Source organism: Crotalus tigris, unplaced genomic scaffold, assembly GCF_016545835.1.
Source record: "Crotalus tigris isolate CLP2741 ecotype Arizona unplaced genomic scaffold, ASM1654583v1 scf7180000017701.1507938, whole genome shotgun sequence".
In the NCBI taxonomy this organism is placed as follows: domain Eukaryota; kingdom Metazoa; phylum Chordata; class Lepidosauria; order Squamata; family Viperidae; genus Crotalus; species Crotalus tigris.
In genome coordinates, this window is record NW_024096577.1 from 1,333,200 (window position 1) to 1,359,992 (window position 26,793).

General features: G+C 39.4%; 2 protein-coding genes across 7 annotated transcripts; one reads left to right on the top strand and one right to left on the bottom strand.

Annotated features, from left to right (window-relative positions):
* Positions 1-980: 980 nt before the first annotated feature.
* On the bottom strand, positions 981-15,973 carry HAUS8 (HAUS augmin like complex subunit 8). Of its 3 annotated transcripts, none has more exons than XM_039338534.1 (11): positions 15,764-15,973; positions 15,640-15,685; positions 15,340-15,395; positions 14,280-14,376; positions 12,945-13,028; positions 12,286-12,356; positions 10,309-10,383; positions 10,042-10,200; positions 5,937-6,078; positions 2,164-2,305; positions 981-1,420 (listed from the first exon to the last, which is right to left on the bottom strand). In XM_039338534.1, the coding sequence occupies exons 1-11, from the start codon at positions 15,821-15,823 to the stop codon at positions 1,300-1,302; spliced, it is 1,053 nt and encodes a 350-aa protein (XP_039194468.1). In that variant the 5' UTR covers positions 15,824-15,973; the 3' UTR covers positions 981-1,299. The 3 variants fall into 3 exon arrangements, with proteins under 3 accessions (XP_039194468.1, XP_039194467.1, XP_039194469.1); XM_039338533.1 differs by having other exon boundaries at positions 15,640-15,706; XM_039338535.1 differs by having other exon boundaries at positions 15,640-15,689; positions 15,764-15,924.
* Positions 15,965-22,691, top strand: LOC120306002 (mpv17-like protein 2). Of its 4 annotated transcripts, XM_039338536.1 has the most exons (7): positions 16,050-16,384; positions 17,610-17,827; positions 19,664-19,834; positions 20,082-20,158; positions 20,238-20,366; positions 21,494-22,332; positions 22,472-22,691. In XM_039338536.1, exons 1-6 carry the CDS (start codon positions 16,350-16,352, stop codon positions 21,563-21,565), a joined length of 702 nt encoding a protein of 233 aa, XP_039194470.1. In that variant the 5' UTR covers positions 16,050-16,349; the 3' UTR covers positions 21,566-22,332; positions 22,472-22,691. The 4 variants fall into 4 exon arrangements, with proteins under 4 accessions (XP_039194473.1, XP_039194470.1, XP_039194472.1 ...); XM_039338539.1 differs by lacking the exon at positions 22,472-22,691 and having other exon boundaries at positions 15,965-16,080; positions 21,494-21,623; XM_039338538.1 differs by lacking the exon at positions 22,472-22,691 and having other exon boundaries at positions 16,051-16,194; positions 21,494-21,623.
* The last annotated feature ends 4,102 nt before the right edge of the window (positions 22,692-26,793 follow it).

Consider the following 26,793-nt stretch of genomic DNA (forward strand, 5'->3'; position numbering starts at 1 on the left):
GAGGGACTAGAGTAGTAGAGTTCAGTCTACATGCCAAGAACACAGAGTGTGCAAATTATCATACAAAATTCTCAATTTCAGAGGCTAACAAAAAAATGCCTATCATCAGAGCCCTACAGCGAGAAAAATGCCAGATTCTCAAGCTACTCTTTGAACAGAGTAACAAGTTGCATTATTGCTAATGAACTCTGGATAATTGAGAAAGGCAAAGAAGATAAAAATAATATTTTTGTTGATTACAGAAAGGCCTTTGTGTAGCCTGTGTCAAGCTGTGGAATGGGCTTAGGTAAACGAGAATCCCAGAACATTTCATTGTCTGCACATGAAAACAGTACCTAGGATAGGAAGCCACAGTCCAGGCAGAATATAGTGAAACCGACTGGCTCCAGATTTGCAAAAGAGAAAGGACAGACTGTACATTCTCTCATTTATTCAACCTACATGCTGAATATATATTGAAGGAGCTGGAATAGAAAAGTAGGATGGTATTTTTAAAATTAAACAAAAATAACTGCTATTCTGATGACACAACTATGGTAAGTAAAAATGCAAATGTTCTGCAAGTTCCAGGAGTGAAATTCAAGAAGCACAGTGAATAAATAAAACTAAGAATAAACGTAAAGAAGACAAAAAAAATGATAACATATACTACCCTCAGAATTGATAAATAAGATATTCAAGTGAAGGATAGTTTCTGCCTTTTAAGAACTGCCTTTTAGGGACAACTATCATCACTCAAGAAATACACCCCAGACTATTACTCATGCTTGGCCTATGATCATCATCTTTTGAGTTTTGATTATTCATATTGAAGACTGTGGCAAACTCTACTACAGGCAAGGTGTAGTTCATTTTTCAAATTATTTTCAAAAACATTCCTTCAAAAGCTAACATTTCTAAAATATCCCTGCATATTTGTAAAATATCCCTGCAGGCAGGGCAAGAAGTAACCTATTCCAATAAAGACTACTGTAACCAGATTTGCAGTGAGAAAATTGTTTTAATACAAAAGTGAAAATCTCAAAGTGCAAATACATCCTTGTTTCCATTAGGTCAAATGGCACCAAGAAGGATGAGGGAAAGAAAGCACATTTTGTCCCTCCTTTTTTTCTGTCCACCTTTCCAATTGTTCATGTCAAACAATTAGGGTTTTCCTTAAAGTATCCTCCTCTCTCAAGCAATTGTAACAAATGAGTAGAAAATGTTAACTCCAAGTGGTGTGGCCTATTTCAATCTTTCAATGAAAGAACAGAAGGACCAGCTTCCTGTTTCAGTGACATCAAGAGCTAAAGATTGGATCTAACTAAAGTACAATTGCTTCATGGTCTCCAGACCCAGGCTGTCTTCACACATTTTCTGATAATGGAGTGAGGCCTCCTTGCTCACATCAGCAGACAAATCCACAATATGTGCAAAAGTCCTGTGGGGAAAAGAGGGGAAGGGGAAAAAAACTAGTTGAAGCAATTATATGAACAGACTTCTAAAGAACCTGTGAAAGTAATTAAAACCTTAATAGCACGGCTGCTTGAACTGATTTAAATTTCATTTAGTCCAGGTTCAGGCAGTACAGTGCCTAGGGGCACCATTAAATCCTAGATACTACAGCTAGGCTCCTCAGGCTCCTTTGCCTCATCTTTTTAGAAATAAAGTTTAATTTACAAGTTAAATAGGAATGTGGCTTGATGCAAAACAAAGCATGAATTATATTAAATGTATTGGTTTCGTGCTGACTACAATATACACAAAAGTCCTCTTAGGATAGGGACAGGCATCACGGGGAGATAGATTATTTTCCACTACGTGGGCATTTTGTAACTTACTTACTATACCCACCCTTGCGACCATGTCATGTATAGGCAAATTGGCACATCATCTTCTGCCTGAATTTCAAATGTATTCTCCTATGAAAGCATCTCATAAGGACAATGAACTGATAAGTGCACTGATGGAGGCCATGGCTAAGTTGTAGAGGTTTAGGAGGCCAGTGGAAGGAGAGCAAATGAAGGAGTTTGACTAGCCAGTCTTCTAATGACCACCAGTACTATCTTGACATTTCTACTCTCAATAAAAAAGATGGGACTTATGAAACAAGCTATGTTAGCACCATGTGATCATCAGTGCATGGATATATTCCGCAATTGAAAAGTAAGTACTTGTAAGTACCTTGGCAGCTCTGCATCCAGCTTCAAAGATACTTCCTCTAGTTCCTTCATGACATTCAGCGCTTTGGCATTTTCTTCAAAGTTTTGTAGCAGAGCTTCATTCAAAACATTCTGAGTCATAATCAAGCTTTTCTGCAACTCAGCTGTCTCGTAAAAGTCAAAAGATGCAGCTGTTAGCTCATATAATATATAGTGATGATAAACAAACCTGGATGCTTAGTTTAAACAAGCTTATGAAGGATGACTTTCCGACTCAATAAGACTGGCCTCCATGTAATCCAGTAAGTAATTTTTTTCTTTCAGGCCATTAAAAATAATTCTGTAAAATATCTATACTACTGAATATGTAAGAATAGAATGAGAAAAAAAAGTAATTATTACATTTTTATCCCATATTTCAGACAGAGGGCCAAAAGAAGTCAAATAAAAGTTTTGTTACCTATAACAAAACTACAGTCTTTGCTTGTCATTATTTTAATAGTAGAAGATATATCGGAGTAAAAGTAGTAAAGGTAGTCTTTGATTTACGTCTATAATTAGAGTAAGTTGTGCTGGTTGTTAATAGGTCATCACATGACCAACCAATTTTACACCATATTTCTGACAGTTGTGTGCAGTGGGCTTTTTTTTTTTTTTTTTTACTGGAAACGGGAAATAAACACTGGTTTCCAACAAAAACATTATAAATCACTGTCACATGACCATGGGCCATGACAAATGACTGTAAATGCAAGCCAGTTGCCAAACAGTCAAATTATTAACACATAACTGGTCCACCCTAGTAGTCAGAACTTCCAATCCGTGTTCATAAGTACCTTTTTTGGGGATTCATTTTGGCTATAAAGTTGTAAGTCAAGGACTGCCTATAATACCGTGTTTCCCCGAAAATACGACCTAGCCATAAAATAAGAGCTAGCTTATTTTTGGGAGGTTGGGCTAATATAAGCCCTACCCCAAAAGTAAGCCCTACTTATGACCCTGCCCACTCCGTCCCACCATAGCTTTTTGGCAGGCCGGATCACGTGCCTCCCCCCGCCTTACCTGCTGCCGGTGCCACCACTGTGAGTTCACTTTTGTGGCTCAGCTAAACCAGGGGTGGGCAACCATGGCTCTTTTATGATTTGAGGACTTCAACTCCCAGAATTCCTGAGCCAGCCATGCTGAGGGGAAAGAGAGAGATTTCCAAGCTGAGCCACGCTGGCTCAGGAATTCTGGGAGTTGAAGTCCATGAGTCATAAAAGAGTCAAGGTTGCCTACCCCTGGGCTAAACTGTTCAGCTGTGGCAGGCCACAGTTCCCATCAGTTTCAGGAAGCCTGGGCGATGGAAACCTTAGGCCAGGCTCCTCGCAGCTGAAGCAATCCAGCCCGGGGTCAGGTTGACCGTCGCGGAAGGCGTGGCCCGTCCCCGTCCTCCAGCTTCGCCACACATGCGGGATGAGCCTACTGCGACAGCCAGCTGACCCTGGGTGAGCCAGATTGCTTACAGGGAGAGACTGCGCGTTGCAGGAGAACGACGGCAAAGAGCGTGCGTGGATCCCTGCAGCTCCTGGAGGCTCTGCACACTGCTCAGTTTTCCACCCCACCCCTGCCAGGCTGCACTACAGTGCACTCCAACTCAATAAGTAGCATTACTGATTTCCTGACTAAAAGAAGCAAATAAAATAAATTCAAACAGGGGCTCCTGAAGTGAAAAAAAAATTACTATAAAGGAACTATCACTGGAAAGGCTCTGTAACACAAACACATTTGCTATTGAGCATTTTTGCAAGCAAAAGGCTCCAGACAGTGTCTTTAAAGAGGCAGCACCAGTTAAAAATACATGTTAAGAATGGAATGTAAATTACTAAGAACTACTTTGTATATTCATATTCACATTAACAATTGAATTAATTAACCATAGTTATCTAAATCAGTGGTTCTCAACCTTTTTAATGCTGCGACCCCCAACCGGTCATAAGTCGAGGACTACTCAACCGGTCGTAAGTCGAGGACTACTCAACTGGTGCAGCACCGTTTGCAGAATGGGACTTTTGGTGGCTCAGCAGGGCAGAGACAGCCTGGACAATTCCTATTGGCTTTTGAAAGCCAATAGAATCAGACTCTATTCAAGAGAATCTATTCTATTGGCTTTCAAAAGCCAATAGAATAAAAGGGAGTAGCACAGCTAAGAAAAAAAGGGGGGGGGGAAATGGCGGACTGCGTTGTTTGGCGACCCCCGTGAAATGGTCGTTCGACCCCAAATGGGGTCCCGACCCACAGGTTGAGAACCACTGATCTAAATTAATCTAATTGCTAAAACCATAGTATTCCAAATTATAAACTAACCATACTGGCTTTCACATAATACACTGAGCCACAAGCTACAAGCTGTTTTAGCCCAATACAGGTAGTACTCAACTTGCAACAATTCATTTAGTGACTGTTCGAAGTTACAACAGCACTGAAAGAAATGACTTATAACAATTTTTCACCCGACCACTGCAGCATCCCCATGGTCACATTACCAAAATTCAGACACTTAGCAACTAACTCAAATTTATGATGGCTGCAGTATCCTGAGGCCATGTCATCATCTTTTGCAAACTACTGACAAAGTCAGTGGGGAAGCCAGATTCACAGCAGTGTTACTAACTTAACTGCAGTGATTCGTTTAACAACTGTGGCAAAAAAGATTGTAAAATGGGGCAAAACTCACTTAACAAATGTCTCACCTAGCAACAGAAATGTTGGACTCAATTGTGGTCATTAAGTCAAAAACTACCTGTATGTTGCCAAATCTACAAACAAGATAAAAATAACCTAATTCAGAATAAAGTTGTTTCGTATCATTCATAAGTGGGCATATAATTATATATAGCTACTTTGAAAGGTGCGATTTCAGTTATTTGAAAATTCATAAGCAATATCTACTGAGATGTCAAAAGACAGGGAATTTTCAAGGTGGGCTTACCACCACAAAAAGCTCTCTGTATTGACTAGTGGAAACAGAATGACGTATGCACCACTGCTTCAGACAGGAAGGCGGTGCAGAGTGGTGAGAATGGCCAAAAAGATCATTGGCAGTTCCCTCCCTCCATCCAGGACATAGCACAGAAGCGCTGCTTGAGCAGAGTCCGTAAGATTATCTGGGACACTACACATCCTCTTCACAACCTGTTTTCCTTGTTACTTTCTGGGAGAAGGCTTCGTGGTATCCGAAGCAGAACATCCAGTTTCATTCCATACAGCATTAACCTTGCGAACTCTCAAGCTTCCTCCTTCCATTATAAATTCAAGATGGACAATATTTAATATTTATTTGCTACGTATATGTAGGGATGTGGGTCTATACATATGTTCATAGTATGTTTAGGTGTGTGTCATGTATGTTTCACTTTGAGAGCGGGCAACTAAATTTTATTTTTGATGTGTGCTATTGAGCCCACAGTATAAAAATAACAGTAAAGGTTATCTTATCTTATAAGTAAGATTTTCATGGGCTGTATAATGTTGTATAACTTTTACAAAGTTTCATGTCTTTTTTTGCAATATTGGATTGTCAACGGGCTCAAAACTTCTGTTAGCATGAGGTTCACTACTATCTTAGTAATAAAATATTCTAAGTCACCAGTAATAGAATTCAAAATGCACATGAATTCATATATATACAGGACCCATTCAAAAAATTCTTGAATACAAAAACATTTCCTAACAGACCATAGTCAGCTGTTAAGGCTAATTCATAAGCCAAAGATTGGCCATCTGATTGATAATATCATGATGACATTTCTGTACCTAGATATTGTCCCATGTCTTCTTCTGTGTAGATGTCCTTCATGGGCAGTTCATGCCTAGTTGTGTCCAGAGCAGTAGCAAAGTGCTTATAGTCCTCCTTAAACTGTGGACATTGTTCAGAAACAGGTCCAAGTATTTCAAGCTGGAAACCAAGTGTGTGGAGCAGGGGAAAAAAAGAGAGATTATGATTAGTCACCGGAGGCAAATGATCTGAGAACTGCGCATGGTTCCCCACAATATTTTTTAACAACAAATTTCACTGCAACTGTGTAGGTCATTCTTTGACCTATGACCATTTGAAGTTACGATGATGCTGAATGAATGGTGGTTATGCTCGTCCTCAGAGTTCTGACTACCCTGCCTCACCCCGTGATTGGAATTTAGGCATTTGGCAATTGTTTCACACCTAACAACCAGTTGCAGGGTCCTGAAATGTGATAACCCTTTGCAACCTTCCCTGCTGGCTTCCCTATAGACTTTCTGGGGAAGCCAGCAGGGAAGGTTGCAAATTACTGGATTAAGTTTTCCCCACCCAAACACCTTCCTCTAGTTCAGGGGTTCTCAACCTTGGCAACTTTAAGACTTGTGGACTTCAACTCCCAGAATTCCTCAGCCAGCAAAGCTCTAGTTCCTCTGTGCTTCTGCCATGACAGCCACTTGTACACTTTCCCTGACCTTCACCATGCTTCCCTTGCAACTTCCTGATCCTCTCACACATACCCTGGCACATTCTCCCCAATCCCTACCTATTGTGCACATCCTCATGCACCCTTCTTGACTAGGGCCTCTTCCACATACTTTTGCATCTTTGTGCATCCTCCCTAACACACATCTCTCACACACCTCACACTCTTGTATACCCTACCCAACCCTGCAGGGGTTGCCGTGCTAAGCAATAGCAGCACACTTTTATAACTGCAAATGTTAGTGATGGAAATTCCAGTCCAATTGCTGTTGTTGGCTGAAGACTATAGCAGGGAAAAGGTACCTTGCTTATTACTTCAGCAGCAAGAACATCTCCCTACTAACTGGGTGAATGATACTAGTTTTCGTAATAGCTATGATATGTAGTGTTTTGAATTCTTCTAGGAAAACACTTCCTGTTTAATCATTGCATTGGCTTGAAATAGTCATAAAACCAGAGGTAGAACTAAGGTCATTTAGCTGAATCTACCACTGATAATGTAAAATGTTCCTTTAACAATCCTGGCTCAACAGCTTTGATGACTATTAAGTTTCTAAATGAATATGTATGGTAAACAAGAATTCTATCTCCCAGATAGTTGTTCCATTTTTAAATAGCACCTATCACTAGGCCAGCTTTCCCCAGTTTGATGCCTTCTCCAGAAATATTAAATTTCAAACTTCCTAATTCAGTTGAGATATATCTATTATAAGACAAAAAAGTGGAACTTAATTAAACCAAAGGGACGATTGTATCTATATTTGAACAGAAAGTAACATTTAAGTATTTATTTATTACATGACTAAGGGCCAGCTTAATGAAAACAAATCATACTAGAATGGTTGTTCATATACCAACATGACTAATGAAAGGATTGCGCTTGAACAGGAAAACAGATGATCACAGATGACCGTAGCATGACAGAGAAGATTAAAAGATTAAAATGATAAAAACACTAATTCTGATGAAGATATTGTGGAATATTGTTATCTGAAGATATTATTCCAGAGATCAAAAGAAAACAAGTTGATCCAGTGTCTCCCATTTAAATAAGGAGTAAAATGGTAACAATATCTAGATAAGGGGTGTCAAACTGCCGGCCCGTAGGCCGGATGCATCATAGCAAAACTGCGCCCACCCCATTGCTGGCAATGGAAAAAAAGTCACGACACGTCACGTGACAGTGTGAGTTTGACACCTCTGATCTAGATAAAATGTATTAAAAATTGCTGATCATAGATCAGCACATTGAATAGTAAGTATAAGGGCCAAAAATGGATAACCCAATTCTTCATTTATGGAGATTCTCAGTCATCCAGACCAAGGTTGTCCCAAAGATGCTTTTTCAGGAGGCAACTGGACTTTCTTTTTTCTCTTTGAAGACGTTTCGCTTCTCATCCAAGAAGCTTCTTCAGCTCTGTTCTTCATTCTTTTTTAAAAAATATTTTATTAGATTTAATAAGGGTGGGGAAGGGGTAAGATCGGTAAGGGTATTGGATGGGGTTAGGGAGTGGGCTTTGGGATAAGGGTAGGGAAAGATACAATAGTGGAGTTACCCCCAATAGTAATTCATCGCTTTAACAAGCAGACTGTCATCCGGGTACAAATGTTAAATAGCAGTAATTAAAATAATACTAAAAAGTTATAATCACAGCTCTGTTCTTCATTCTTCTGCCATCTTTCAACTTTCTCTTTTACAAATTCCTAACATCAGTTTTTTTAATCTCAACAAGTGAGACGCATGAGTGGTCAACTGTTCTTATACCTGCATTTTGGACTATGTTCCTATACACTCTGCTCTTTCAATTATTCTTAAAACTAATTAGGGACAAAATTCAGGATTATACATCTAATGTACTGTATTTTTGCTAATGTGAAGTGCCTGAAAGAACACAGGGAAGACCAAACCATCCAAAAAAGAAGACTGATTCAGAGATATGCATAAATTCTGGACATTAGGATCTAGAGACTAATAAAATTGGCTTAGGGCAGGGGTAGGCAACCTTGGCTCTTTTATGGCTGGCTCAGGAATTCTGGGAGTTGAAGTCCACGAGTCATAAAAGAGCCAAGGTTGCCTACCCCTGGTTTAGGGCCATGGTCTTGTCCCTATTGATAAAGTAGGATGGGAACTGAAATTTGGCACATGGAAATCTCCAAAGATTGCACTATATTCGGTGTTTTGCCAAAAATGTGTTTTATTTAGGTTTCATCTACAGGTTCACATTTAGCCTTCGGAAACAAAGGAGAACATGATTGTCCCAACCTTTGCATGGTACCCTGCACTTATTTCAAATCTGGGCAAAATGTTTGAAGTAACATTTTTTCTTAGGCAAAACATTTCTTTTTCATTTCTTTCAATTGTTATTTGTAAAACTGGGTTCCCTATTGATACATTTTACAATGTATTTTATTACTGTTAGTTTCTGTGGGAAGGTATGTGGATTTCCATCTCTTCTGCAAACAAACAATTTTCATCTTTTGTGCAAAGATGGTTTATAAACACAATAACTGGCTGCATCTCCTTGGGCCCATACCACAACTCAGCTTACTTACAGACTTGCCATGGAGTATTAGACCAGAGTTTTGAAGCAATATCACTTTTTCTCTCCTCACATTTTCTCTCCACATCAGCACAGCCTCCAGTTATTAAAAATCAATCCTATTCTTCAACTATTCTTAGTCATTTTTTTTTTAGTTCTGCTCTATTTTCTTACAAGGCCGTTTCTTAGTTTTGTTCTAGATTTAATCTCTTACAGATGGTCTTCATTTAAAGCACCGTTGTTCAGCAACTGAACTTACAACAGTATTGAACGATGGTGATTATAACCAGTCCTTGTAGTTATGGCAGTTGCAGCATTCCATGGTCACATGATTTTGATTTGCAACTTTCCCCACTTACTTCTGACAAGCAAAGTCAATGGGGAAGCCAGCAGGAAGTCACAACTCAGTCAGGTGAGGCCCTTGCTTAACGACAGCAAACAGAACTGTTAACACTAAGCAGTGCAATCAACCTATTTTCCAATTTATGACATGTCACTTAATGACAGAGTTTCTGGTACCTGTTAGATTTGGTAAGCAAGGTTACCCCCTATATTAATTTTAATGTGGATAAAGCAATTTAGCTATTACCAAGTTAGTAAAAGCCCTCAAAAATAATGAAAGAAACCTAAATAATAAGAATTGACAGAAGTCCAGAATAGAAAAAAGGGGAGATACCTGTATTCATTATGCCCGAAATACAATGTAATAACAATGTATTATCTATCCATTTATAGAAAAGTCATTTAATTAGGAACGCGTTATATACTTTCCAAATCCAAGCTTTGCTTAGGAAGCTATCGGTAGATATTTGGTAGGCATTTTACATTAATTTTGGTGTTTTCAATCTATTCAACATATATTATATAAAACTAAGCAAACCTGTCTTTCTAATGCTTCAAAGAGTTCAGTCTCTTTCTTCAGATGCTGCAGTTTAAGCTTCTTTTCATGTACGTTCTTCTGTAGTTTCCCCGCTTCCTCACAGAGCATTAACAAGTTTCTTTCAGCTTTCCCCTCCAGAAGGACAAGGTTTTTCTCCATCTGTTACAATAGAGCGTCTCTAGATTCAAAACTATTTCAGACTGTTTCCAAAACATGTGTTTAATTTTTCTTTAAGGACATCTTGTGTTTGGGCAGTTGAGTTATTACCTTTATGGAGGCATAAGTTAACAGCAGCATCTGAGAGTCCAGCATCCCAATCAGATCATCTGAATCAGAGGATGTCTAATAAAGAAACAGAGATATTGTTTGAAGTGGATAAACCAAAAAATGGTCACACAATTAGTTTCCAATGGCTCCAGAGAAGGAAACTCAGGTCAACCCATGGTAGATATGTCATTACTGATTTTTCAGGATTAGAAAGATTAGCAAATGAAGTTGCTGTTTCTCTTATCTGTTGGGTCACCTAATGTAGTATATAATTGCCCATTCTGGGTTCAAATATCCCTCCCTCAAACTTTCTTATTAAAGATACTGAATAATCATCCTTGCGGTTAATGTGATCATGAAAATAACATCATGATTTAATGGCACAGTACATGCCTTGTATGCAAAGCAGCCTTTATTGCATCTTTAGATGGGGTTGAAAAAATTTCTCTGAAATCTGAAGAGCTTCTGCCAGTCCGGTGCATGATACTGTGCTGGATAATAATTAAGTACTTATTTTATTTTGCAAGGGGAAAAAAGCCTTTTATGCTCCTACTTTGTTTGGCTCAACTTTCACTTCATAGCTGGATCTCCCTCCTTCTATTACTTCTTGCAGGCATGCTGACCAATTCTTGGTTACAGACAATACTGATGTGTTTTATTATATTTATATCACATCTTTATTATTTTTATAAATAACTCTTACAAAATACCTCTCCTTAGATTGTCCTACAAATATGTATATTTCATTTGTCATAGAAAATCTGTACAGCATATAACCTGAACTATGGCATCAATTTTATTAAAAGTTAGATTTTTTTTTCTGCAGTCAAAGCAACGATACTAAAAAAATATTTAGAGAGATATAAAATTCACATAGCACAGTGAATGTGGCTTACAGATCTTTTATTGTAATATTGTCATATTGCAATATGGATATTGCAGTAATCAGACTATTTTGAAAAGTTGAATACAGTCCTCCTTTTTCAATATGCACTAGAAGTTTAAATACTTGATCACCATTAAGATGGTCCAGCTGAGGCACACCAAAAGCCTATTCTGCCTTTTAAATAAATATCCCACAGCGGCTAGTTCTGGGAAGACTACCTTTAAGAAGTAGCCACTGGTAGCTTCTATTAATTTCATATTTCCTCTTTTAATTATTTGATTCCTTGGTTGCTCCCTCATGATTTTGGGCAGTATACAATTCAAAACAATGTAAATTGGTGACATAGAAAACTCAGAAAGGAAAGACCAAAAATAAAAACCTCCACCACCAACAGAATCTAAGAAACCAATCATCCCATAACAAGTCTGCCACCTACTCTAGCCCAAGGCCTGGAGAAAAGCCAAGTTGAAGAGCTCATTTATATAAGGTCAGCATGGAGACCAAGCAGATCTTTGGAGAAATGTCAGTCCAGAGGGCAGATGCCATGATAGAGAAGGCCTGCTTCCTGGATCCTATTAGATATCACCATTTCACCAGTAGAACCCAGAGCATGCAGAAATTATGGAAAATCAATAGTCTCTTTCACGTAACATGCTATGCCATGTTATAGGTGACAACCAGCACCTTGACTTGCATGGACTAGTAACTAGTCTGACTAACAAAACAGAGTCTTCCAAACGGTCTTCAAGGCAGCTCCCATACAGAGTGCACTACAATAGTCCAAATCCAGTTAAGCATCTAGATTAGTGGCCAATATAACTTACTACATCCATATTTCTCCTCATGAATTATGCTGAATAAATTCCTCACATAGCATCAAGTAATTGAAGGCATCTCTAGAAAGGATGTTAAAGGAGATAATTATCACAAACACAGTGGAAATTGGTATATGAGAGCTCAGGCCCAGGAAATAATTCATCTTATTCCAGTATCAAAAGATGCCACAGGAGGTCTCAGAACACGGTCCCTATTGCTCAGTATTACTTATTCAAAGTTCACTTTATAGCCAACAATTAAGTTGCTTTACTTACCAAAACCTGCTTTTTTTTGGAAGTGCCTTTTATATGGAGCTTTGAAACTGGTGTCTTATAGCGGCTTTTTTCTGAAAGTAAAAAGGCAATCAAAGACAGTTGGGTAAAGGAAAGAGATCAGTTACTTTGTCCTAATATTTTTCAGGTATCTACTTAGAATCTATGGGTAGAAAATTTGAATGTTGAAAACAAGAATGACATATAGTAAACTGCTTCTTTGGCATTTTAACAACATAGAAGGAATGCCAACAAACACTGATATTCCATTCTGTACAGTAAGCTCTGTTTACAGAAATACTTTCTCCTAACCATCAAATAGGAACCATCAAATCTTTTCTCTGAAAGCACGAAGATGGAGATGCAAATAAAGGATATGAACTGGATTCCATATTGCCAGTGGTAATTAAAGGCAAAACTCAGGGATGCAAAGTCATGTTAGACAGGGGTGTCTAAGTAACAAAAGCAAATATTAATCGATCCAAACAGCTCATTTGGATTTGATCGACTCATTCTGTTTAAAAAAAACTTGGTGTGACATTAAAATATGTAATCTTGAGTGCTTGTAATTCAATTTAAAAATAGATTTTTGTATAATTTTTGGAATAAAATCATAAGCCTATTTTATTGCTACTAAACTTACATTCAAGTAGCGCACATACCATTAATAGCTGAAACCTCCAATTCAGGTCGAGTACTCTCATGGCTATCCAGAAAGGTTGAGTGTAATATACTAGGTGTAGAATCTGCAGAAAAAAGAGTGAAGAGGTTTTTCTTTTGGGATTCCGATTATTTTGATTAATTAATAATAATAATAATGATAAAGTTGGAAGGGACCTTGCAGGTCATCTAGTCCAACCCCCTGCTCAGGCAGAAAACCCTATACCATTTCGGACAAATGGCTGTCCAGTTTCTTCTTAAAAACTTCCAGTGTTGGAGCATTCATCGCTTCTGGAGGCAGGTTGTTCCACTGGTTAATTGTTCTAACTGTCAGGAAGTTTCTCCTTAGTTCTAGGTTGCTTCTCTCTTTGGTTAGTTTCCACTCGTTGCTTCTGCTCGAGGTAAGGAGCCTATTTTTGACCAAAGAGTTGAACTCACTCAAAGAAAGTTGTATCCTAGCAGTATCCTACTATCCTGACTATTGATTCAAGTGGACATTGACACCCTGTACACCAGATGACTTTTAATACTTTTTCACACATACCCCCATATTCTGTCTTTCTCTTTCAGGCACATACTGTATATCCATTAGGATTTTTTTAAATGAGAAGCAATTATATATGTTATTGGTACCTTTCATTAAAAAAATCCTGGAATTAAGCTTTAAAAGAAGTTCCACTGAAATGACGACATAGAAAGGGTGATGTTTCAAGTAAGGATTGCAGAATTAAATACAGTCCCCACAATGTTCCTCTCTAAAAGCTACCATATGTTGCAATGAAGTTTTACATTAGCTCCTACTGCCCACAATCAAAACTGATCTAAATCCTAGAAGGTGAGTACTTCCTCAGAGATGAGACAACCAGGAGGCCAAGGAAAGGTGTAGAGCAATTCATAAGTTGAACAGGCCCTTACTAAATGCATTCAGGACAAAAAGAGAATCCCTGCAGGCTAGAAGCCTAAAGAAAGAGAATCCAATGTCCAAATGAACACTTTTCAAGTATGTTCAAAAATGAATTTTGGGATTTTATATAAACCCTTACCAGGTGGAATATTATGTTCATCTTGTACTGTTGCCAAAACGTTGCCATCAGGAGTTTTCCCCATACTTCTTCAGTTACAATAGTAATAACGGCAGACAAGCTTTCCTATATAGCCAACTCTGCAATAGAATTCTGAACCTATATCCATGGCCGGAGGACCACAGGGTACCTAAATGTTCTTCATATTGTTTCTCTGAATATTCCACAGCTGCCTGGATTCTAGAAAGTGCAAACTGTAGACATTTGGTAAAAAAATGCAGGGAACACTTCTGGATTGTGTAAAGTGAAATTTACCTACTGAAGTCTTGAATTTCTGAAGCTGAACAGGTCTCTTTGGAGATCCAACATTTCCTAGATCTTTTGCAAGGAACAAGCTGGTGTTTGAGGTGCCCTGCCAGTTAAATATATTCATGTTGAAACTAAACAATTCAGTCTTATTTGATTGCTACTGTTTGGGAATAAAATTGTTTTTACATTTTAGGTAGTTATCAAAACAATAGGTAGTTATCAATAATAGGAAACAGTAAAATATATTGATATAGAGCAGTGGTTCTCAACCTGTGGGTCGGGACCCCATTTGGGGTCGAATGACCATTTCACAGGGTTTGCCAAACAAGGCTGTCCGCCATTTTTTCCCCTTTTCTTTGGCCACGCCCCTGGCACCCAGTGATATATAAGTGGTTGGGGGTCACCACAACATGGGGAACTGTATCATGGGGTCGCGGCATTAGAAAGGTTGAGAACCACTGATATAGAGGGTCCTTTTCTGAGATAGTTTTCAGTTTCATGAACTTAACTTTCCTTATTTTTTTTTTTGTTATAAGAAATGTAGCATGTAATATAGCTACATTATTTCTTTGTATATATAAAACAAAATAGGTCCCTCATAATTTTTTTTGCATTCCTGAAAGTTTTTCCTAAATGTTGCCTCTTGGAAATAGCAATTTATTTTCTGTCAGTATTATTTATGAATTCTCTGATGTTTTCTGTTGTATACTAATTAAAACATGAAACTTGTTCCTGCAGGCTCACACTCTAATAGACATGACAATAAAGGTTTTGCATTCGCTCAGATAACAATTATAAACAAATCTAAAATTTAAAAGAGCCCTTGAAACCTACAGAGCTTTAATCAGATAAAAAAGCTCCCTTAACACAAAGAAAGCAGTAATTTGAAATTTTCATTTTAAAAAAATTAGCAGACAGGCCAGAAACCAAAGTAACTCTCCATAAAGCCATAGAACAGTGTTTTTCATACAGGCTGGAGAATTTGGATGTTGAAATCCACACATCTCAAATTGCCAAGTTTAAAAAAATCACTGCTATGGAGCAATGTTTCTAAATTTAGACTCACCTTTCCACTTGCTTTTTTATCATACTGCAGGTAACGAGATGGCACAATTCTTCCCCCTGACAGAGGAAAAATGGAAAGAGAACCAATGAGAGCAAATTTACATTCGTACCATTATTAACCACGAGACAAGCAGCTTTCCCAGAGACTCCCGGACTCTTTATGGAACAATGCTGAGACCAAGCACTCGACTCCACAGAAAGACCCCTGTGCAAAGCTCTGATATTAAGCTCCGACAGCTTGTGCAGTGGATCGGCTGCTGGTTTTGGACCATGAAATCTACTCTCCAACGCCATTACTCACCTCTCTGTTTCGGTCGGGCACCCGTTTCCATCTCAGTCGTTCCAGGCTGCCTAGAAAGATAAATTAACTTGGGTGAAAGGAAAATCAAACCCCAAACTATCCATCCTTCTCTCCACCCTCTTACCCGCCAAGCGGCGCCTTTCCCGCCATGTCCGTCGAACAAACTCACGACTTTCCCACCCATCAAACAAATAAGTCTCAGCGCATGCGTTCTGGAGCCCAGTGGGAAGGGACCGCCTGAGCCACCCGAAAGGCGGAAGCACGGAAACTAGAGCGTCCCACTTTCAGGGAACATCTCGGTTCACTCATTTCTCTTGTCACTTCATTTCGTAGCGGAAAATTCTCACTTCCGGCTCACTCAGGTTTTCGGTCGGCGGCCAGACTTGGCGCATGCGCAGAGCGCTGCTCTGTTTTTATTAAGTTTTCCATTTATTTTCCAAGGCAAGTAGCGGGACTGGCTTAGCCGTTTTAATTATTAAACCCATTCTGTGAGTCCCTGTAGCCCCCACCAGTGGGGATCGAACCTACTTCCGGTCTAGTAGCTGTAATAGACTGGTAAGCTCGTACATGTGACTCGCTGTTGCTTCATGCCGGCCGGTTTCGTCCTCCGCTTTCCTGCGCTCTTGGCCCTTCCGCCGTTGCAAAAAAGCGCAACCCTTGACTGAGATTGGTGAGCAGCCCCGACAAAGCCTAACCTATTGGGACAAGAGATGAATCAAGATCTCCTTACTCTTCTCTCCCTTTGGTGAGGAGCCCCCTGGTGCCCGGGCTCAGTCTCGGGACGTTTGGGCAAAGTCCAAATTAGTTCCAGAAAGGTGGAGAGGGGTTGTGGCTGGCCACGGGCAGGTTCTTCTTCATAGGTGCATGTTTCCTCTCGCTCAGTGGAAAAAGTTGTCGCTTTGAGCACGAGCAGAGTGCACCCGGATGCTTGTGTCCCAAAATATGCAGTGAGGGTCTTATTCACAAAACCGGGATACCTTCCCCGTTATTGTCTACTGCAGTGTTTTTTAAACTTATTTCTCCCTTTCCTCTTTTAAAAATTACAGAGGATCCCAAAAGAGCTTTTGTTTCTATTTATTGATATTTGCCATATCGGGGAGAGATGGGCAGCAAACAAATAATAAAATATACTAAAATTTTAAATTGATACATTGGCTGTCCTGACTGCTTCTCTATTCTTTGATGGGATTTTAATAATGTGATTTTTCAACATAGTTGGCAAATAATTTTGATTTTAAGGACCCTGAGAGGACCTTGGGGATCCTCGGGGGTCCTAGGTCTACACCTTAAGAAATTTTGGTCTATTGGAATTTATAATCTCCTGTAATGATGTAACAAGTGCTCCAAAATCTGAAACAGTGTCCAGGAAGGTCTATACATTATAACAAGATTAAATTGCAACAGCATAGCTAAATTTGAAAAGTATGATTGGAGATTGGAAAGCATGGGATGAATCCTTTCTTTGGTATACAGCAAGTGGGGGTTCGGGAGATGTTGCTCCTCCTAGCACTCCCCAAAGGGAAAACTCTATGTATTGGTTTTACCTAAATTGTCTACAGGTGTCAACAGCATACAGGTAGTCCTTGTTTAGCAACCACAATTGGAACTGACAACTCAAGCGCCGAGTCAAATCACAACTGTGCATATGATCTTACTTAAATGTTCCTTTGCTTTACAACCTTTCAGGGTCGTTTGTAAATGTCACCAAGACTGGTCACCAAGTTACTTTTTCTTCACTTCTGTAACTGTGAACAGTCGCTCAATGAGGACTACTTAGTGCCTTTGGCACTTAGAAAGAAATCAGTCTTCAGGGAGCCCTACTCTTAATCCTTTTATTCAAAACAAATCCTATGGGGGATTTAATTCAGGGAAAATGCATAGAATTACTTAAAGTGTGGAGTGAATGGGTAACAGACACAAATGTGCTTGGCCCTCAGAAGCATGCTTTTCCTTTTGTTTTCCTTCTACAGCTCCCTTTCACCTCATTCTTGGAGAGCAGCCATGCTTGGTCTTGGCAGACAAATTTTCTCTGGACTTTCTGTCTACTGGAAGCCTCTCTTCAGAGGCCGCCTCCTGCTGGTAACCAATACAGTCAGTTGTGGAGGGCTTCTAGCAACAGGAGATGCATTTCGCCAGTCCTGGGAGATAAAGAAGGACTCTAAACAAAAATGGGATCGTGCACGGACAGGTCAGTTTATGTCATGTTAACTGCTGGCTTTAACCTTTAAAATGTTTCATGGCTTGACCTTGAGATATCTCTAGGACATCTCCACTCAATCTGCTTGAATGAAGAGCTCTCCAGAAAAATCTATTACTAGTCCCCATTTCCAGGAAATTAGGAGGCTGAAGGCCTCAAATGTTTTTCTGTAGGAGCAGGACTGATATGAAACTTCCTGCCCCCTGAATTCTGCTGAATGTCTACCTTGCTGAGTCTTGGGACATTTTTATTTATTCATTCAATTAAGGGATTACAGGGTTGTAAAAAGGGAGTTTTTATTCCATTTGTGTTGCCACTTGTCTTACATTTATGAGTCTGGGTGGCTCACATAATTAAAAGCAGCCCCCGCAAACAAAAAGAATACAAATGAGAACAAATTTAAAAAAAGAATTAAAAAAACCGTAAATAGTGGGAAAGTACTAGTCAATTGTCAGTCAAAGCAACCATCTAGCAGGCTTTATACCACAATTGGCTCCCCAAGCACAAAACCATGTCTTCAGAGTCCTTCAAAAGACAAGTAGGATTGGAGCCAGTCTAGCCTCCATAGGGGTGGTGGGGATGATGCTCCAAAGGCTGGGTGCCATGGCAGAAATGGCTCTCCTCCTGGGTCCCACCAAATGACATTCCTTAATATATAGGACCTATAATATATCTCTTCTGCTGAATCAGATGGGATGGGCAGATGCAAGTGGGGAGAATTTGTTTAAGATGGCCTTTTAGATGCAGTCTTCTGTTTTTATCACTTTTTGATTGGTTGTTTTATTATTTTATCCATACAGCAATTACTGTGATGTAAAGTTATTTGTACTGTGGATGTTTTATTGTTGAAACTGTAATTGGCTGATCTTCCATTTGGGATGGACATGAGATAAAGCTATATTCTTTTGGTGTAAAATTTAAGTACCATTACTAAATAAAGAATTTAATGCTTTTCAAATTAGGCTGTTTTTGTTTATTTACAGGTCTGAATCTCAAGCAGTCCTGTAAGGAACTTATTATTTACTTAATTTTAGCTGCTAAAATTATAATCGCCCAATAGATAACATAATAAATGAGTTGTGGATTAATAAGGCCTCTTCAGTTAGCTACATGGGGGGGGGAAATGCAGAGTTAAAATAATTAAACATCAGAGGCAGGATTCATAATTCAAATTTAGATGGTTTAAAATTTATATAGTTTTATAGTAAATAGCTGTAAAGGTTTTATAGTAAATCGCTATAGACTATAACATCGCAATATGTTAGATATATGGTAAATTTGTAAATTTGTGTTCTCATGGTAGTCCTCAGCTTATGACCACAATTAAGTCCAACATTTCCATTGCTAAGCAAGACCGTTGTTAAGTAAGTCGCATCCCATTTTACAACCTTTTTTGCTATCATTGTGAAGAGAATCATAGCAGTTGTTAAGTGAATCGTGTGGTCATTAAGCAAAGCTGGCTTTCCACAATGTGTTTGCTTGTCAGAAATGGCTGAGAAGGTCATAAATGGTGGTCACGTAACCCTGGGACAGTGCAAATGTCATAAATATATATTAGTTCCAAGCGCCCAAATTTTGATCTTGACCATGAGGATACTGCAATGGTGATAAGTGTGAAAACCAGTATAAGTCACTTTTTTCAGTGCTGTTATAACTCTGAATGATCACTAAATGAATGATTATAAGTCAAGGATTACCTATATTTTGTAGTAGATTTTTTTTTTTTTTTTGTATTTTCTCTTATTTATGCATCATGGGTTTTTGTTACTTGGTTATTTGATGATGGTTCCTTTGTGTTTTGCTAATGGAGCAAATTTTCTCCTTCAGCACGAATGTTCGCCATCGGCTGCACTATGGGCCCAATGTTGCACTACTGGTACCTGTGGCTAGACAGGACCTTCCCTGCTGCTGGCTTCAGTGGCATCAGGACCGTCCTGAAAAAAGTTCTCATTGATCAGATCGTTGCCTCTCCAGTCTTTGGAGTTTGGTATTTCATAGGTAAGACTAAATTCATAAAGCTGTGGGACAGTTTCTATTCTATGGAGGGCAAAAATGAATGGATCGTAGATGGGAAACTATATGGGCTTTTGCTACAGATCTTGTGTGGGGGTAGCAGAAGTAGAGGGTGTGGCATTTCTGTTGTCCCTTCTGTGCTTGGCTTCCTCTGAATAACATACAGTTCCTTTAGTTCCCCGTTGCCAAAGAACATCCCTCATATTTCCATCTGCCTTGTTATTATCTGCAGGGATTGGATCTTTGGAAGGACAGACTCTGGAGCAAAGCTGGCATGACCTGGAGGAGAACTTTTGGGAATTCTACAAGGTAAACTTAGTTTTTGTTCCCTACTTTCTGACCCAGAGTTTGTGGATGGAGTAACTAACTTAGTTTTTTTCATTTGCAGATGGACTGGTGTGTGTGGCCACCAACACAGCTGATCAATTTTCTGTTCCTGCCACCCAAATATCGAGTGATTTACATGAATGTCATCACTCTAGGATGGGACACTTACCTGTCATACCTTAAATTTCGTGTAAGTAGGGCTCACTAAAATAATTGGCATCCTCAACTTACAACAATTTGTTTAGTGACGATTCAAAGTTACAATGGCACTGAAAAAGAGTGACTTATGACCGTTGCAGCATCCCCATGGTCATGTGATCAAAATTCAGACACATAGTAACTGATTCATATTTATGACGGTTGCACTATCCTGGGCTCATGGGATCATTTTGTGACCTTGTGACAAGCAAAGTCAATGGGAGAATCCAGATTCAGTTAACCACCATGTTACTAACTTAACAACTGCAATGATTCACTTAACAACTGAGGCAAGAAAGGTTGTAAAATGGGGCAACATTTACTTAACAAATGTCTCACTTAGCAACAGAAATTTTGGGCTTAGTTGTGGCCATAAGGATTACCTGTAATTCTGGAAAGTAAAGTTGTGTTGAGTAAGCCCTTTTTCCTAGCCTTTTTTAACCATGGCTGCTAACAAGTGAATCTGAGCCTCTCTGTGTTCAATTCCTCTGTTCTACTATTAAGCGACATCCTCAAAAGGAATAGGTATCACTGGTTATGTTGGGGTGACCTGTTAACTGGGCACAATTGGTCTTCCTCTGACAACCTCTGAAAACATAACATGTTCCTCAGCATCTCTATCCCCATTTTAGTGGCATGTTTTGTTTCGCTTAGAATGTTGTGTAAGCACAAATACAGATAGTCCTTTGGCTTACCACAATTGGGACCAGAATTTCCATTGCTAAATAAGGCAGTTGTTCAGTGAGTCACGCCCATTTTTGCCATGGTTGTTAAGCAAATCACTGCAGTTGTTAAGTAAAATGATGAGGTTGTTAAGAGAATTTGGTTCCCCCCCCCCCCCGTTGAGTTTGCTTGTTGGAAACCAGCTGGGAAGAGCATTTGCCATCTGCCCAAATTTTGATCAGGTGAACATGGGGATATTATTTTTAACCAGTAATTATTTATTCAACAAAGTAAGATTTAACTAAGTGGCTGGTGTGAACTTGTTCCCTGGTAAGGATTCCTGCACTATTCAGTAGTTTTCTGTAAAAGACTTATTCATAGATTGAATTTCAGAAATCAAAAACTTCAAGCTTATAAAGCTAAATGTATGCTCACTTTTTTTTTTGTTCTGTTTAGAATAAAAAGCCAACGCTCAGCCAGGATGAAGACTCTAAACCTTGCGCTTCTGAGATCCAAACTACTGGATGAAAAGTGTGAATAACCAAACTACTCTTTTAAAACATGAAGCAATCCGGCATCTTGTTTTGAAAAAAAAAAAACCACTACATTCTTCTATGTAGAAAATAGTACCTGAATGATTCTGTTTTCTGCAAGCAGTTCTGATTTTCCTTGCCAAAAACTCTGTAAAAAGAACAAGACTGAAAGCTCAGAGCACTTTTCCTCCGATAGGCTGGTGTACGTTGAAGCAGCAACCAGCATCTAGTGGAAGTGCTATCCCTTTAAAAATACCAAAGTATACATTTTCCTTATTTATTTATTAATTTTGTATCGCCTCAATCTCATGATTTTGGGAGAGTGTGCAAGAATCTCAACAATGATCTTAAAATCAGTTGTGTGTCAACAAAAATAATTATGGACAAAGAAAATATGGCCATCTCCTTCTTCTCCACTAAGCCTGAAAGGAATAAGGAAAGCTTTCCAGAACTTCCTAAAAGCCAAAAAGGAAGACATCGAGTGTATTTCCAGGGAAGGTGTATTCCATGGCTGGCTGGGGAATTCTGGGAGCTGAAGTCCACCCATCTTCAAGTTGCCATGGTTGAGAAACGCTGCCATAGAGGTGTGGCCATATTTGAGAACTGTTGATTGACTTTGGATGGTTTGAATTAGCAACACAGTTCATTCTTTGGAGTATGAATGCATCTGTTTTGAAAATAATAACTATTTAGATAACCGGAGAGTCGGACAAGCTAAGAAAGGGAGAAGTAAAAATAGGGGGAAAAGGGAAATTCATCTTGGTACCTGTAAATCAGTGTTTCTCAACCTTGACAATTTTAAGGCATGTGGACTTCAACTCCCAGAATTCCACAGCCAGCAATGCTGGCTGTGGAATTCTGGGAGTTGAAGTCCACATGCCTTAAAATTGTCAAGGTTGAGAAACACTGATCTAGAGCATCCTTTACAGAACATGCTGTGAGAGGGAATGGATTTGGACTATAAGTCTATAAATTTAATGAATATATCTAAAAAGTAACAAACAAGCTTCAGAGTAAGTTCATCCCACGATTGTGTTGAGAGTTCAAATATGGGGAACAAGCTTATGTCCTTATTGTTTTGCTGACAAGCAGTGCTGCAGAAGGTAGAATTAAAAAAAAAACGAAGTGAATGACCTAATGACTCTAAAGCAGGGGAGTTTTCCAATTCCCTATTTTTTCCTTCAATGGATTCGAGGAATACATCAGGGGAACGTTTGCTTACAATATATCCAGCCTTTTATTGAAGTTATTCTTCATCTTATGTACCATATTTGCCGCATAGGCAGATCAAGCTACCAGGAGTGATTATGTGGAACTTCAGAGTTGCAGTAAATATGATGATGTCTATGAAGATTCTCAATCATCCAGGTCATGGTCGTCCCAAAAGTGCATTTTCCAAAAGGCAACTGGACTTCCTTGGTTTTTTTCTTTTTCTTTGAAATGTTTCACTTCTCATCCAAGAACTGAAGTAGCTTCTTGGATGAGAAGCGAAATGTTTTCAAAGAAAAAAAAAACCCCAAGAAAGTCCAGTTGCCTTTGGGATAAATATGCCGATGATACCTAGTTCTCTGTATCTTGCCACTCAACCTCAGAGAAATAGCACGGATCCTTGAAGATTGCAGGGTCCTTGGTGCTCTCTGAGCTTGGCGGATTTCATCAGTGCACTGATGATGTTATCTAGTTTGGTAATGAAATGTCTGCACGAAAACCAAGCTCAAAGAGCAGCAAGGACTCTGCAGTTCAACCTTGAACTACAAATATTCTCTTCTATTGGTACATTTGAAGATGGCCAGCCCTAGTCAATAGTGGACTGGATGAGAGAGAATAAATTGAATACAGAAGAGATTGTTGTGCTATGGGTCAATAAGAAATACTGTTACAGTATTGTGATTTAGACCGGGCTGGATGGTGCTGCATTCCTTCCTAAAACAGCAGGTCCACAGATTATGTGTGATCCCCAGGAGACTGTCCAGAGAAATCAGTGGCAAAAGGTGCATTCCCACAATCATGCTAAACGTTATCAGTTGCAACTGCTTGTTGGCCAGCTGGATTTGGCAACAATTATCTGCAGTTTTGTTGTATCTCATCTGCTATACAGGTAGTTCTCAACTTACATCCATTCACTTAGTGACTGCTCGAAGTTACAACAGCATTGAAAAAAGTGACTTAGGATGTTTTTTACATTTACTGCAGCATCCCTGTGTCATGTTATCAAAACTCAGACAACTTGGCAACTGACTCGTATTTTTGAGATTTGCAGTGTCCTGGGGGGGGGTCATGTGATCCCTTTTTGTGACCTTCTGACAAGCAAAGTCAATGGGGGAAGCCAGATTTACTTAACAACCATGTTACTAATTTAACAACTGCAGCAATTCACTTAACAACTGTGGCAACAGAAGTCAGAAAATGGATCAAAATTCACTTAACTCTCTCTCTCTTAACAGTGGAACCTTTGGTCTCCATTGTGGTTGTAAGTCGAGGACTATCTGTATTTAGAAGTCACCTGAAAAAGTTAATAAGATTTTAAAAATTATTTTGTAAATAGCCACCTGCAAGGTCCTGTGCCATCAATGAACAGAAAATCTCTACACTAATGTATTTGGGGATAAATGTATTCTAAATCGGAAATTGTTCAGTTGCTGATATTATTGTACCTGTCTCTTTCTTTTCATTAAATCTTACTAAAAACTGTCACAATCTTACCTGCAATAATTATTTTTGGTTGAGGCAACTGTCGAAGAACTTGACCCAGAGGAATTTCAAGCTCTCACTATTTTCACTCTCCAATTCCTCCAAAGCAATTTGAAACAAACTTGCAATTTGCTTTGACAACCAGCCAAAACTGTAGGAGATGCATGCAGAGATCGTAAATTAATCAGTACTTTCAACTTACCCATAATTTTGTTCCATCAATCAGTCATTTCTGGCTCTTGAGGGACATCATTTTAGCAGCACTTGAATACTCAGTGGTATAAGCACCAGTAATAATTGTATTTGCCTTCTGTGCTCTTCCCAAATAGCTTAGAATAGAATAGAGCTGGAAGGGACCTTGGAAGTCTAGTCCAGCCCCCTGCTCAAGCAGGAGAACCGATACCATCTCAGACAAGTGACTGTCTAGCTAGCCTCTTAAAAATCTCCAGTGATGGAGCACCCACGATTTCTGGAGGCAAGCTATTCCACTGGTTAATTGTCCTCACTGTCAGGAAGTTTCTCCTTAATTCAAGGTTGCTTCTCTCATCAGTTTCCAACCACTGTTTCTCGTCTTTCCCTCTGATGCTTTGGTGAATAACATGACCCCCTCTTCTTGGTGGCAGCCCTTCAAATACTGGAATACTGCTATCATGTCTCTCCTATTTCTTCTCTTCTTTAGACTAGCCAAACCCAACTCCCGCAGCCGTTCTTCATGTTTTAGTCTCCAGGCTTTTGATCATTTTATTTGAGTCTTTCAATTCTATAATAACTTACAAAATCATTCTTGGCTGAGGTAACCAATAGAATGAATGGGTCTGGAAAATAATTTCTCAGTTGATCACAACCCCTCGTGCTGATACCGTAAAGGAGATCCGCCTAGGGAAAAATGTTTTATGCAAGTTTCACTTGTCAGATCAGAACAACAGGATATACCATGAAAAGTTGAGACCGTCTCCATGACACCTTTGAAAGGCAGTTCTGAGTTTCTAAGAACATGGTTGTATCAAGGGTCTATTCAGCTAATTATTAACAGATGCCTCTAGGAAGCTGGTGTTGGGCTCTCCGTCAGCTACCTCTGACCAAAATTAGTTTACACAATCACTGCTAGACAACCCAGACTAACAGTGAAGTGGTTGAAAATATTATTGCATCAGCTTGCAAACGAGAGTTTCATAAACTAATTATACATTGTATGAAGGATTAATGACTTTCCACTGGGCAACTTCTTCATTATTTTATTTTGTGCCAAGTCATTGTTGACTCTTGGTGACTGCCTGGACTAGTCCCTGCAGTTTTCTTGGTAGGGCTGAGAGAGTAGCTGGCCCAAAATCATCCAAATGGCTTGGTGCCTAAGGTGGGACTAGAAGTCACAGTCTCCCAGTGTCTAGCTCAGGGGTCTGCAACCTTGACAACTTTAAAACTTGTGGACTTCAGCTCCCAGAAGCTGGCTGAAGAACAGCCGGCTGAGGAATTCTGGGAGTTGAAGTCTATAAGTCTTAAAGTTGTTAAGGTTGCAGACCCCTGGCCTAGCTGATGCCTTTAACCACTACACCAAACTATATTATTCATACTATTCCTAACTTTAGAAGTCCCTTTTGTGTCCCTCCTCTTAGAAACTTAGGAAGATACAGAAGGATCTTGACAGATTTGAACACTGGGCGCTATCTAGCAAAATGAAATTCAGTGGTGAAAAAAAGTAAGGTAAAAAACCCCAAATGCACAGGTACAGTATAGGTGGTACCTTGCTCAACAGTAGTAACTGTGAGAGAGATCTCAGAGTCCTAGTGGACAATCACATAAATATGAGCCAATAGTGTGCTGCAGCTGCCAAAAAGGCCAACATAGTGCTAGGCTGCATTAACAGAGGGATAGAATCAAGATCACGTGAAGTGTTAATGCTACTTTACAATGCCTTGGTAAGGCCACACTTGGAATACTGCATCTAGCATTGGTCACCATGATGTAAAAAAGTTGTTGAGACTCTAGAAAGAGTATAGAGAAGAGCAACAAAGATGATTAGGGGACTGGAGGCTAAAGCATATAAGAAACAGTTGCTGGAATTAGATATGTCTACTTTAATGAAGAGAAGGAGTAGGGGTGACATGATAGCAGTGTTCCAATATCTCAGGGGCTGCCACAAAGAAGAGGGGGTCATGTTATTCACCAAAGTTGTGGATGCTCCAGCACTGAAAGTTTTTAAGAAGGGACTAGACAACCATTTGTCTGAAATGGTATAGGGCAGTGGTGGCAAATCTATGGCACAGGTGCCAGAGGCGGCACTCAGAGCCTTCTCTGTGGGCACACATGCCATCGCCCCAGTCCTAGGCCTTCAGCTGGGTTTTATAAAACCTTTTCGCTTTAGGCCTCCGCCGCCATGTGCAAAAAAAAAAAAAGGTTCAATCAGTCAATTTCAACTTCTCGCGGGGAAAAAAAAGTTCTTGCAAAGTTGGAATTGATTGATTGAACTTTTTAGTCCCACCAAGTCTGCCGTTACCACTGCAGCCACGCCCACCCAATGGGCCATACCCACCT